The 13,695-nt window shown below is 35.1% G+C and overlaps 1 protein-coding gene across 2 annotated transcripts; it reads left to right on the top strand.

Annotated features, from left to right (window-relative positions):
• Positions 1–2,235: 2,235 nt before the first annotated feature.
• LOC107490264 (kinesin-like protein KIN-13B) lies at positions 2,236–7,338 on the top strand. 2 transcript variants are annotated; one of them, XM_052262264.1, is made up of 13 exons: positions 2,236–2,600; positions 2,691–2,837; positions 3,139–3,288; positions 3,416–3,517; positions 4,290–4,367; positions 4,454–4,535; positions 4,968–5,127; positions 5,208–5,510; positions 5,684–5,902; positions 6,007–6,230; positions 6,333–6,505; positions 6,589–6,654; positions 6,732–7,338. In XM_052262264.1, the coding sequence occupies exons 1-13, from the start codon at positions 2,514–2,516 to the stop codon at positions 6,882–6,884; spliced, it is 1,944 nt and encodes a 647-aa protein (XP_052118224.1). In that variant the 5' UTR covers positions 2,236–2,513; the 3' UTR covers positions 6,885–7,338. The 2 variants fall into 2 exon arrangements, with proteins under 2 accessions (XP_052118224.1, XP_015966506.1); XM_016111020.3 differs by having other exon boundaries at positions 2,238–2,600; positions 6,007–6,505.
• The last annotated feature ends 6,357 nt before the right edge of the window (positions 7,339–13,695 follow it).

The raw sequence follows: 13,695 nt of genomic DNA, 5'->3' as shown, positions 1-13,695 counted from the left end.
CGGGAGGACCAGAGCCTGGTCGGCGACATGACCGTCATTAGCGCCGCCCGCAGCCTGTGTACCCTGTGATACAAAGGGCCGGCAATCCACGAGTTTAAATTTATTTTAAAACTCAAATTTTATCTCCTAATTTTACTTTTATCCATATTCTAAAATTTTACACCGATTTTATTCGATTCGACTAATAATAAAATAATTATTTTTAATTAAATATTAATATTTAATTGTTTGAACAATTTACATAAATAAATTGTTACACCTTTAAAATTACTCATATGCATTGTTTTTAAAATGAAGACGCAAATACATTGTTTCATATATTTATAGAAACCGCTACTGCCAGTAGCAGTTTACATAAACACTGAATCCGTTGCTGTCAGTCGTGGATTACATTCAAATGTAGCAGCACAGAAACCGTTAGAGTCTGTCACAGTTTCTATTTGTTTGGGGTTGGTCATAAACCGCTACTGCCAATAGCAGTTTATGTGAATTGGGACACGTGTATAAACCGCTGGAGGCAGCAGCGGTTTCCGTTGTTGAGAGAGAAAGAAACGAGTATACATTTTTTGCAATCATATAATTTATAATTTATACAGATAAAAAATGAAATAATTTTAAAAAAAATGTATGCTTTAATGAATTTTTAACTAAAAATAAATTATTTTATCATTCATAAGTTTTAGAAGGAATGAAGATAAAAAAAATTAGTCTTAGTTTATATATTTTAGTATTCTGTAAGTACTCACTCTTTGATTTGCTATTTAGTTTCATTTTAATAATAAATACAAATAAAAAATTATTACATGCATATTTATATTTTTTATTTTATTCATCAAAATTAGGATGCTATCATTATTATTTATCTAATCAATCAACTATAAAATACAAATAGTTTTTATTTTTTGGTATAAGACAACAAAGTTGCACAAATAAAAAAAATTTATTTAGTTAGAACCTCAAATGCAAATCAGTACCAAAGAACACAACCCCATGTTCCAAACTCTCCGAATCTTCTTTGAATGGTTGATATAAATAAAAGAGAATGAAATGATTTTTTAAGAAAAAAATATATGCTTTAGTGAACTTTTGGCTAAAAATAAATTATTTTATTATTTATAAATTTTAAAAGAGATAAGAATAAAAAAAAATTAGTCTTAGTTTATATATAATTTAATACTTTAAGTACTGTATTTTTTATTTGTAATTTGGTCTCACTTCTAATAATAAATACAAATAAAAAATTTATTACATACATATTTATATTTTTTAAATTATATTGTGAAATGATAAATTAAATTTTTTTATTTATGATATTATTTAAATAGTATGTACCATCAATTATTTGTTTTGTAATTATTTTTTAGATAAAGATTAGTTTTACTATTTGTTTTCATATTCAACGTAAACCGATATATACTATTTAAATAATACCATAAATAATTAATGGTATATACTATTTAAAATGAAACTAAATAGCAAATTAAAGAGTGAGTACTCACAAAGTACTAAAATATATAAACTAAGACTAATTTTTTTTTATTTTCATTCTTTCTAAAACTCATGAATGATAAAATAATTTATTTTTAGTAAAAAATTCATTAAAGCATATATTTTTTCTTTAAAAATTACTTCATTTTTTATCTATATAAATTATATGATTGTAAAAAATATATACTCGTTTCTTTTTCTCTCAACGTAAACTGCTACTGCTTCCAGCGGTTTACACACGTGTTCCAATTTAGTAGCGGTTTATGACCAACACCAAATAAACAAAAACTACAATTGATAACAACGAATTCTATGTTTATGTAAACCGCTACTGATAGTAACAATTTCTATAAATATATGAAACAATATATTTACGTCTTTATTTTAGAAACAATGCATTTGTATAATTTTAAAGGTGTAATAATTTATTTATGTAAATTGCCCTAATTATTTTATAGTTCATAAATAACTAGCTTATCCCTTGGATATTTGCGGATAGGGTTATTATGATACTTGACATTTGACCCACCTTATCTGACCAACAACTCGTCACTCACCTCACCGAGCCGCTTTATACTTCAGACGCGAGCGTGTTCGATACTCCAACCCACAGCGCGTGGTCAAGCATTCAAAACTTTCAAGTGGGGTTTCATAAAGTCAATATTGAATAAACCCCAAAGCTGCATGGTCCATGACTACCGGCTCGGTCCTCCCTCTTTTGAAAAACAAGTAGACCCCGCCCACGCGCTTCCTCAACCAACCACTGTTCTGCTCTTCCCCTTTTCAATTTTCAAAATCATTTTCCTTTTCCTTTTCCTTTCCCCTTCGAGTCTTCGACTTCCTCCTCTCACGCCTAAAACCACTGTTTGTTTCCCAAGAAAAGCAAGGAAGAAAAAAAAAGAAGAGAAAAGAAAAGAAAAGAAAGCAGAGCCAGCATCTAAAGTAGAAGCAATCAAGTATCATCACCAACCACCTGCTCAGATTCCGCACTGTCGTTCTCTCCGTCGTCGGATTTTCCTCCATAGATGCCGCGGTCGAGCTCGCACCATCAGCGTCAGAGCTCCGACACCTTCATCTTCGATACAACCTCTCGCGGGAGATGGTTTCAGCAGGTGAGAGAGAGGTTTTTCATTTGTATGGAAATCTTATGTGTCGAACGAATTCAAACGAGCTATGCTAATGAATCGTGGTTTGCTTTGCAGGAGTTAGGGTCTTACGGTGGAGGAGGAGGAGCATTTCAAGGGTGGTTAGGGACTCGATCTTCGAGCTTGAGGAAGAACGACGATGATCGTGTTTTCACCAGTGGCCTCCTTGACCTGCATTCCTTCAATACTGAGCTTTTACCTGAGGTTCGGTTACGGTGTGTGTTTGGATTAAGCTTATTTTCTGTTATGAATCAAAGAGTCATTTAGCTGAACATGTTGTCTCTGTGTAAAAACTTAAGCATTAAAGTTTTGTTTTAATTCAATTTAGTTTGAAATTAAGCTGAGTTGCTTTATTGAGCATAATGTTAATGTTAATGGTTGTTTCTTAATTGCTGGTTGGTTTATTTTGTTAGCATGTAAAGTGGCTGGGAATTCCGAGTTGATTCTCTCAATGGATGTCTTAATGTTTCGCAAAATGAGTGTTTTAAATTATGGTAATATTCAGGGACAAATTTTTTTTGATGAGTCGGCTGAGGACATTCTCGGTGACAGCAGACTTGGAACCAAATTCCGCGGCTTGTCTGAGAGCCAAGTCCTTAGGAGTTCCTCCACAGATAAAGAGAGAGCAAACAATGTTGCTAAGATCAAAGTTGTGGTATGCTTTGTGTTGCATGTTTCTCTTCTATGCTTTTTGTAGTTTGCATTTTGTTTGATGCTAATCAATGTTCTTTTAGTTACTTTAGCAGTTACATGTTGATTGAGAATGTTACTTGCTGCTTCAGGTTCGGAAGAGACCGCTAAATAAGAAGGAAATAGCAAAGAAAGAGGAGGATATTATTACCATAGATTCAAATTCTCTTACAGTTCACGAAAGAAAACTAAAGGTGAGAGTCTGTTGTAGGTTTTCTTAGGAAATGTGTCTTCACAGCATGAATTCTGAACTGAAATTGTTATCGAAGTTATATAATCAAGCTCAGTACATTGTAGTCTATGCTATTTTTGTAATAATATTTAGTGCAAATTTTATAAGTAATACAGAATACAGAATGCTTAAGAATTTCACGAGTCAACCAAAACTACTGAACATAATAGGATAATGGGGAAAGATTGGGAATCAACTTTTTTTGAGCCAACAATCGGCTACCATTTCTCTTTTTCTTTAATTTCTCTTCCCCTCCCTTAATTTTTTCTCTTCCACTACTTTGTTAGCTGATTGTTAGTTAAAGAGAAGATGGTCGCTTAGCAAAACCGATAAAATAATGTCCCTCTGCAGCTTTGAGTTCATACACTAGACTTGAACTCCCACATATAAAGTGTGTTGTGCTTTGTTTGCTCCAATAGCATTCAACAGATATAAGCTCCAGTGCCGTAGCAAGCAAAATATTAAAAGTAAAGCCTAAGCATGTAAAACTTTTGTTGGTAATACTTCAATGTAGTTCAAACCAGCTGCCACTAATAATCATTCTCGTAATGTGATCAATGCCTATTGCCTGTTAATTCAAATTGCACTACACCTTACAAAAACCATAAGGAAGACGATTATTAACTAAGGTCAACATTTTTCTGGCTAATGCTGAGGCATTTTTGTAACGCATTGAAGTAAAAGAATTCATCCTCTACTTCTTGAGTGTTCTACACTATGTTTTCACTCTGCAGGTTGACTTAACGGAATATGTTGAGAAACATGAGTTTGTTTTTGATGCTGTGCTGAATGAAGGTGTTTCAAATGATAATGTGAGTATTTAATATACTGGTGGTTCTTCTTACCACATTTAGTAATAATTCGCTGGTTTTACTAGACTGGTTACATTCTTTCTTAGGTATATGCAGAGACTGTAGAGCCAGTAGTTCCACTGATTTTCCAGCGAACAAAAGCAACTTGCTTTGCATATGGCCAAACTGGTATTTATTTATTTTTTATATTTATATACTAAAAATGTCCTACGAGAGCATACATTGAACACTGATTTCTGAATCGTAAAATTGAGGAATATATTTCAACAATATATAGCTCAACTGAAAATGTCTATCCAAACACAATATTTTGATGATGAAATGTTGACCATTCTTAAATATTTCAAAGTATATTTTTTTGCTTTATGAGTAAAGATGCTAATTTTTTTTCTAGGCCATTAGAAATTATCTGGATCCATACTTACTACCTAATAATCTCCGTTTCTCTATTATTTTCACTTTCAAGGTTTTTGTTCTGCAAACTCTATGAACTCACTCTGCCTATCGCTTACTTGTGCAACTATTCTACTTCATGTATTTTCAACCCCATAACTGATGTTTATGGTTGATAACTTGATATCTTGTTAATTTATTTTCTAGGAAGTGGGAAGACATACACTATGCAACCATTGCCTCTGAAAGCATCTCAAGATATTTTGAGGCTAATGCACCATACATATCGGAACCAGGGTTTCCAGTTGAATGTTAGTTTTTTTGAAATATATGGGGGTAAAGTATTTGATCTCCTCAATGATCGAAAGTAAGTCAGATATACTTGTGGGCTAGAAAAAGTCTATGTTTGAGGTTGTTTGCCTAATTTTTTATATTTTCATTTTGCAGAAAACTTTTCATGAGGGAGGATGGGAAACAGCAGGTGTGCATTGTTGGCCTCCAAGAATACGTAGTAGCTAAAGTTGAGACAATCAAGGAACTTATTGAAAAAGGAAATGCTGCAAGAAGTACTGGTACAACTGGCGCAAATGAGGAGTCATCTAGATCACATGCTATACTTCAGCTTTGTATCAAGAGATCAACTGATTTGACGGAATCAAAGCCTGCTCGAATTGTTGGCAAGCTATCCTTTATAGATCTTGCTGGAAGTGAACGCGGTGCAGATACAACAGATAATGATAAACAGACTAGGTAGGGATTTTTCACCCCTCCAAATATAAAATTCTTAAATTATTATCTTCCATTACATATTTCCTTCGAATAACTGGGAGACTTATCATATGATGTAATGTGTTTGTCCTGAGTTTACATTGTTAGATTCCCTATTTTAGTTTGCTTGAACTGATTTTTATTTTATGTTACAGAATTGAAGGTGCTGAGATTAACAAAAGCTTACTTGCATTAAAAGAATGCATCAGAGCTCTAGACAATGACCAAGGGCATATCCCATTCAGAGGAAGTAAATTGACTGAAGTTCTGCGAGACTCTTTTGTCGGTGACTCACGTACTGTGATGATATCATGCATTTCGCCAAGCTCAGGGTCGTGTGAGCATACTCTCAACACTTTGAGATATGCTGACAGGTATGTAGTTTGAACTTTGAAAAGTTTCCGATAAGGAAGTGGTTGATCAGATTATATCAAATACCAAAATGACAATAATATACTAATGGACTGTCATACTCCAGGGTAAAGAGCCTGTCAAAAGGGAACAACTCCAAAAGGGATCCTGTTTCTTCGTCAAATGTTAGAGACTCAACTGTATTGAATTCTGGGTCTTCAATTTTATCTCAGGATGATACCTTTGAGGATGAAGCAACCAATGTATATAATGAGAAGAACCGATTTGGTTGGTCCAAACAACTTGAAAGAGAACCTTCTCCTCCAATGATTGTGGATCGTGTTCCAAGTGGTAGGACTGGTGGAAATTTGGCACCATCTGTGTTTTCTGATTTACAAAGAGGCCAAAGAGGCAGTCAAAATGACAAAGCTGAAAATGGAATTGATTATCCAGGACCAATATATGAACAAGACAGAATAAGAAAAACTAATAAGAGGGTGGATGGCAGCCAGTTATCTAGTTTGGAGGACAAGAGGAAGATAGAATCGTGTGTTAAACATGTAAATCCGCCACAATTTGAGGCTAATCATTCTGTTCCTGATGATGATTTAAATGCCCTATTGAAGGTATGTTTATTTTATGCCATATTTTGATATAATATTTGCGACTATTGAAGTACTGAATGGTGCTTATTTTGCTTGGTGATTAGGAAGAGGAAGATCTTGTAACTGCTCATCGGAGACAAGTGGAGGAAACAATAGACATTGTTAAGGAGGTGTGTATGAATCTCTGATACCTTAGTTCAGTGAGTTGCCTAGCTTGGTTGTTTGCTTTAATGCAATTTTTATGCAGGAGATGAATTTGCTTGTTGAAGCTGACCAACCAGGAAATCATACCATTTTGTCACAAAAGGCTGCAGGAATCCTTCAATTGCAGACGCAGTTGGCTCAATTTCAGAGACGCTTAAATGAGTATAACGTTTTCATGTCTCCTGGTAACTTATAGTGTTAATGAGGTCATGCTTGGTGTGTTTGTCTTGTGGATGTGCAATACTTTTCACTTATTGTTGCTGAGATCTTCACTGCAGTGGATTGTTTCTCATGTGTTTTAGTTAAGAATGTTCACAAGATTATTGTGGTTCTGGAGTTCAGAAATGGGAATCACCCTTGTCTTTGTCTTTGTTCTTTGCCCTAAATCCTCAGACAAGCCACTACTGTGGCTTGAAATGAATTGAACGGTATGCAGATGGGCATCCACAATTTTCGCAATCCGAGGAGTGTACATTATACAGTCGAATTCCCTGTTGGGGGTTGCTAGTCTTGCAACCTTGAATAGTTGAATCTTTATTCTCAATTTATATTATTGTATTTTTTAATTTATGTACCGTCTTCCTTGATGGATTTTGACCATGGCATACTTGTCATCGTGTCTTGTTATATACTATATCACATTCAATGTATCCCCCTTATCTTTCCCTTACTTTTATGATAATATGAAACCCAGGGTCAGTTTTGTATTAAGGGAAAAGTAGAAGTACTTTTGGTTTCATTTTTTGTATTTTCTTTTTTAGAAATTTGTGAAAGAAGTGAAAATAAGATAAAATTTTATGATATTCACTTTGTTCACACAATTCTAAAAATCGAAAATATTAAGAACGAAAATAGAAACCAAAACAAACTGGTTCTGGTTGTCTAGTGATCTTGTGCTGACAAGTGAATGGCCAAATACTGGAAATAAAATATGGAAGGCCATTGGGGAGCACATCTAGATCCTTTGATCATCTTCGATTTGCCTCAGTAGATGTCAATGTGCGTATTTTTCTAAGTTGACTCATTTTAGGGATGATGACTTGAATGAGGAGTTCTAGATAACAGCTTACTTCATGCCAAAATCTAAAGTCACAATCTCTGGATTTATAATACTTCGTTGGGAGATGCAGATTGCAGATTGCAACTGTTGCATGCATCACAAAATCTTTTTCAATATTTCTATGCATACGCAAATAATATCCATTGGTTAAGGGTAGGGTCACCCTTGATCCTTGTTAACTCTGATGATGTTGCCCTAATCTAACTTGCAAAATTGTAATTGAATTCCTTCGTTGTCTCCCTTGACACCTGTCCCACAACACCCGTGCCCTGTTGCTTTCAAAATTCAAAGCACACAACTTTTGTTGTGTCACTACAGTAGTACAGGTCGTTTTGACAATGTCAAATGTGTCATAATAAGTAACACCTTGACCATGATAGCTGCACAGCCCCAAGTGGACACCTTCAGTGCCCACCAAATTACTGTCCTTTTGTTCTCAAAATCTGGTGATGTGTCATTCCTTATAAACTACTGTTATCCAAAGTAAATTATCATGTTAATCCTTGAAAGATTAATTTATTTGTCAAAATAGTTGTTATATAAAAGGTTATGTTTCATTTGGGTCTTAGGTCATTTGTCTATTTTCACACTTCAAGTTTTAGTTTACTTACAAAATTTTTACCTTGAATGAATTTGTAAGACAAACCAAATATTTACTATGAGGTATTTATTATTCTTTTAAACATTTTTTAATAAATGAATCATTTGAAAGGTAAAATAGTGTTTTTTTTGTTTTATTACATTAAGAGAGGCTCTGATCCGAAACCTCTATACTGGAAAAGGGGACAAATGTCATGTGAGTTAAAAGCTCGTTGGTTGAATCTTTTGAAAGGTAAAATAGTGATTTTATCCTTTTATTCGTTGATAATTGTTAGTTATTACTTATTACCATACCAAGACAATGGAGCAGAATCACATATTGTGGTGGAGCATTGATCACAAAGTATTTTGGCACTGCCACCTGTTGTTGTGTGCAAGAGACACGGTGCTGAAAAGAAACGCTTTGATCTGGCCAATGAAATTTCGTTCTGCTCCATTTTGTTATTATGCTCGTTGTCTGTGTCACCCTTGATGATGACCTTGCTCAGGTTTAGGTGGACATCGTTTATGGGGGGCTCTTGCTAGCCGTAAATAAAGCATCTACCCTTCTTTTTCAGTTTGGCCTCAAATCCCTGTTATATGTGTACTTACACTTTGGCACTTGTCCATGAACTAAAGTCGGCTCATTATGAATCTGAAATTTTTGGCATAATTTAAGTTCGAAAATTTCATTTCACAACTATTACCATATCGTTATAACACGTATTAATATTTTCTTTAAGATTAGTTAATATTTAATTTTACTATTTTCGTCATACATTATGGGCTCATTTTCAATTCCAAATACAGCTCATTTTCGTGTAAATAATTTTCTTTTTCTTCCTCCCATCCCTCTGGCTCTTACCCTGACCCTCCCCTTATTTATTTATTTTTTTGGGGGTACAAGCATATAAGCTCCAAGAGCTCTGGGACACGGGAGCATTCACGATAGGATCAAGACAAAAGCCAGCAAAATGAAGCTAAAAACAATTGACATTACGACGAAAATCCTTGAACAACATCTCAATAATCACACATGTGGCTAGCAAGTAGGAACTTTATTTCTTGGGAGCTGAGCTACAAGGAAATATAGTTGAAGAAAATTTACATCTAAAGATGAAACATGAGATAAAACCAGCATACCATTAGGTGTAAGATGGGGAAAGGTGCCACTTTATATGGACTCTAAAGAATACTGATTAAATTTGTTTGAATAGAAGGTAAAGTAGTTCCATGACACATTTTTGTCAATGCTTAACCGGTAACCATGATATAATAGTTAACGAACCAACAGCAATTGTGATAGGAATACAGATAATGTAAAATCCAAGGATTTTTTTTTTTCTTTTGTAGGCAACATTTTTTGGATAGCTTAGCAGAACCAAATAGACTAACAATAACATGCATGTTGGTAGAATCATCAATAACTTTTTCCCGAGTCAAGACAAACTAAGTAGACAAGAACCCTTTTCTAAAGCTAAACCTTCTTATTCTCAAGTACCACACTTTTAGAATAGAGTAAATGAATTGATCTCCATCGAGTCAATAATCTTAGCAAGATTACATTGAGAAAAAAACACGATTGATATTATACTTAATACTAATTTATTAAGTTCGATCAACAAGGGAATTGTCTCTCTAGTTTATGAGAAGCTTAATACGCTCAGACAACACATGTTTGGAGCATGTGATATTCACAACTGTTTCTGGTCTATGATATATTGATATTCGCAAACATGACCACAATTATGAAAGGGGGACCTCAACTTCCTATTAAATATGCAGAAATGATGTTTGTAATTTTTTTTTTTACATCTCTTTTATTCAATTTTTTATGATATAAAAGGTAAATTATAAATTTAATTTTGATGCATCATTAGTATAAAATAGTAAAATAATTACATTTTACATTAATCGCATGAATGATCATTCAAAAGAATCAATATAATTGAACGATCGTATAAAATATTTTATATTGTCAACACATTAAAATATATACAAAATTGGTGCATATACCATTCTTCTTAAATATATGATCAAGCTCCCTATACTCAATCCAATATAAAATAATTTTATTTTTTTTAAAAAAATAAAACTTTGAAAAACTAAGAATTGATATTGATCGAAGTATAAAATTATATAAGTAGAGTAGGAAATACTCGATGTATCACATATTCCAAATACTATGCGCTATGAGTATAAATGTCTCCAATAACAAAACAAGCATAATTTCTTAGTGGTTGTAATAATGTTTAGCTCTACTAGATTGTGTCGCGAACCAATGCCACATTGCCTCAAATGAATTTTAAATCAAGTGTTAAAAATGCACTTAGTGAGACAAAAAGCTCTACTTCAAGTTAACGGTGGTTATGGTGCCCATTCAAGTAGTTAAGTGCCATAAGCCCATAACTTAAAGCAAATTAAGTATGTGTGTGTGTATATAATCATATTTGACTTCTTGTATGTTGATCCATAACACAATTAATGCAGAGTCACAAAATTATTAACTTTTGTGAACGCAAGTAAATTATCATTTTTAGGCCTTGGACACATTCTAACGCTACCGTGCCGACACTCGAACTTACTCAACCTCTTAAACTAAGACCAAGTCAGTTTAACCCTTAGTATTTAGGAAAAAAGCTAATAACACAAGAGAACACAAGAGAAATGAAGCGTTGGTGAAAAGACACTCTCTTACTCAAGTGTTTTATTACAAATGATTCACACACTCAAATTCTAACTCTCACCTCCTATTTATAGCTATCCACCTCTTTAATGTGTAGTTAGGATTAAATCTAATCCTTTATACTCCTATATACATCTACACTCTTCTAGAATACTCTACGGCCTTTCAGAGTCTTCTAGAACCTTCTAGGGTATTCCGGGATCTTCTAGGACATTCTAGAACGTTTCAGAACCATCTAGAGCATTCTCAAACACTCCAGAAAACTATACAAATACCGTTAAATCTAACATTCTAAAATTTACCGGAACATTCTTCCCCACCTAATGCGCAGATGTCCTCGTCGTGTTCTGTTCATGATAGTGCTCTAAGTGCTCTTGGAATTGCCAAAGATCTTCACGAGCTTCCCAGCTAGTTTCGGTTATTGGGAGTCATTTTCACTTGATCAAGTATTGGATACTTGGTGGTACTCCACTTCGTCGCACGACGCGATTAGCTAAGATCTCTTCGATTTCTTTATCAAAGGATCTAATCACCACAGGCGGAGCACGACTCGAGTCACCTCTACTCGATTCATCTTGATCTTCATGATATAGTTTAAACATACTCACATGGAAGACCGGGTGGATCTTCATAGAGGGAGGGAGTTGTACTTTGTAAACAACCTCCCCAATACATTCAATGATCTCAAATGACCCTCTGTATTTGCAGATTAAAACCTTATGAACCTCGTGAAAGGCTTTAAATTGTTGTGGAAGAAGTTTAATCATTACCTTGTCTCCCACTTGATAGCTTGCATACCTCCTCTTCTTATCTACCCATTTCTTCATCCTCTTTGTAGCTTTGTCGAGGTAAGAACGAATGACATCTTCTTGTTCTTCCCATGACTTAATCATATGATAACCTCCAGGGCTCTTCCTTGAGTAAGAGGAAGAAAGAGAGTGTGGTGTAAGCGGCTATTGTCTGGTCACAATCTCGAATGGACTCTTCTCTGTGGACTCCCTTCTTTGCAGATTGTATGAGAACTGAGCAATGTCTAGGAGTTTTGTCAAATCCTTCTGATTAGCGCTTACAAAATATCTCAAGTAACACTCGAGTAAGGCATTCACTCTCTCAGTTTGCCCATCGGTTTGAGGATGGAAGCTTGTTGAGAAATGAAGCTCCGACCCAAGAAGTTTGAACAGTTCTGTCCATAGTCGTACTGTGAAGCGTGGATCTCGATCACTGATGATACTCTTAGAAAATCTCCAATACTTCACCACATTCTTGAAGAATAGTCGTGCTGCTTCTTCTGTAGTGCAGTCAGTAGGGGCAGGTATAAAAGTAGCATACTTCAAAAATTGATCCACTACCACAAGAATAGATCCAAATTCCTCGGACTTTGGTAAATCAGAGATGAAATCTAGAGAGACACTTTCCCACAGTCGCTCTGATAGAGGCAGAGGTTCCAACAATCCACTTGGTGTCTTGTTTTCAATCTTATCTTGTTGGCACACAAGACAAGTCTTCACATAGCTCTCCATTTCATCTCTCATTTGAGGCCAATAATAAGAAGATTCAATTAGTGCCAAGGTCCTTCGCTGGCCTTGGTGGCCAACCCGCTTAGTATCGTGGGATTCTCTCACTAATTTTCTTCTTAGATTTTTCCATTTAGAGACGTATAGTCTTCTCCCTTTAGTATAGAGAATGTCGTCTTCTAGCCAATGTCTTTTGGTCTTACCTTCTCTAGCCAACGCCACCAACTTCTTGGCTAATGGATCATGATACAACGCTTTCTTGTTGGTATGCACAATATCTCCTTCGATCATAGAAATAGCTTCCATCCTGTATGGTGCTGAGATAGGCGATTTTGCTCCTAACTCCAATTCAATCTTGTGGTCCACCTTTCTCCTAGGTGGTAGTTGTTTTGGCAACTTAGGAGGCATCACATCCTTATTTTCTTCAAAGACTTTCTCAATTTTAGGGGGAACCGCTTCTTCTTCGGATGTTGACTCTTCTTGTAGTAGAGCCAAAGACATCATCTCCCCCTTCTTAAAACCTTTCCTGAGTTGCAAAGCAGAAAGCATCGGAAGTCATCCAGCTTTTGTAGGGACCATGCATGGAGACCCTTTCTCTATGATGCATACTATGTCATAGACTCATAGTATGGCATAAGTATTATATTTGCCTTCCTTTGCAAATCGAGCCCGATGAATGTTTTGAAATTGTCTATGGATGCTACTGAGAAATCCACAAAGTCCTTCCAAGAACCAAGTGTCATCTCAACCCCTTTTACTACTCCCTAAAGGGGTTCACCCTTGGTATTCACGTGTTTGAACTAGCCATTCTTTTTTGTGATTTTCAACCCAAGCCTCTTTGTTTCATCAGGCGTGATGAAGTTATGTGTAGCACCAGTGTTGATCGTAGCCATGATGAGTTTTTCATTGATAAAGGCTTTGACATACATCAAGCCTTTCTTTTCTGCAGTGCTTGCCTCTTTGCTCTTTACATCATTCATGAGTTGGATAGATCCAACACACTCAGTTACTTGAGATTAAGCCTTTCATTCCTTGGCGATAGATGTTAGAGTCCCTAGCTTGGGACAGTCCTTCATTTGGTGTGGTCCCATGCGCACGAAACATCCTCCTTTGGGCATGAAAGCCTTCTTATTTTCCTCGTACTCTTTCTTTGAACACTATTTTCCTT

Source organism: Arachis duranensis, chromosome 5 (genome assembly GCF_000817695.3).
Source record: "Arachis duranensis cultivar V14167 chromosome 5, aradu.V14167.gnm2.J7QH, whole genome shotgun sequence".
Taxonomy (NCBI): domain Eukaryota; kingdom Viridiplantae; phylum Streptophyta; class Magnoliopsida; order Fabales; family Fabaceae; genus Arachis; species Arachis duranensis.
This window is presented reverse-complemented; position numbering and strand designations above follow the sequence as displayed.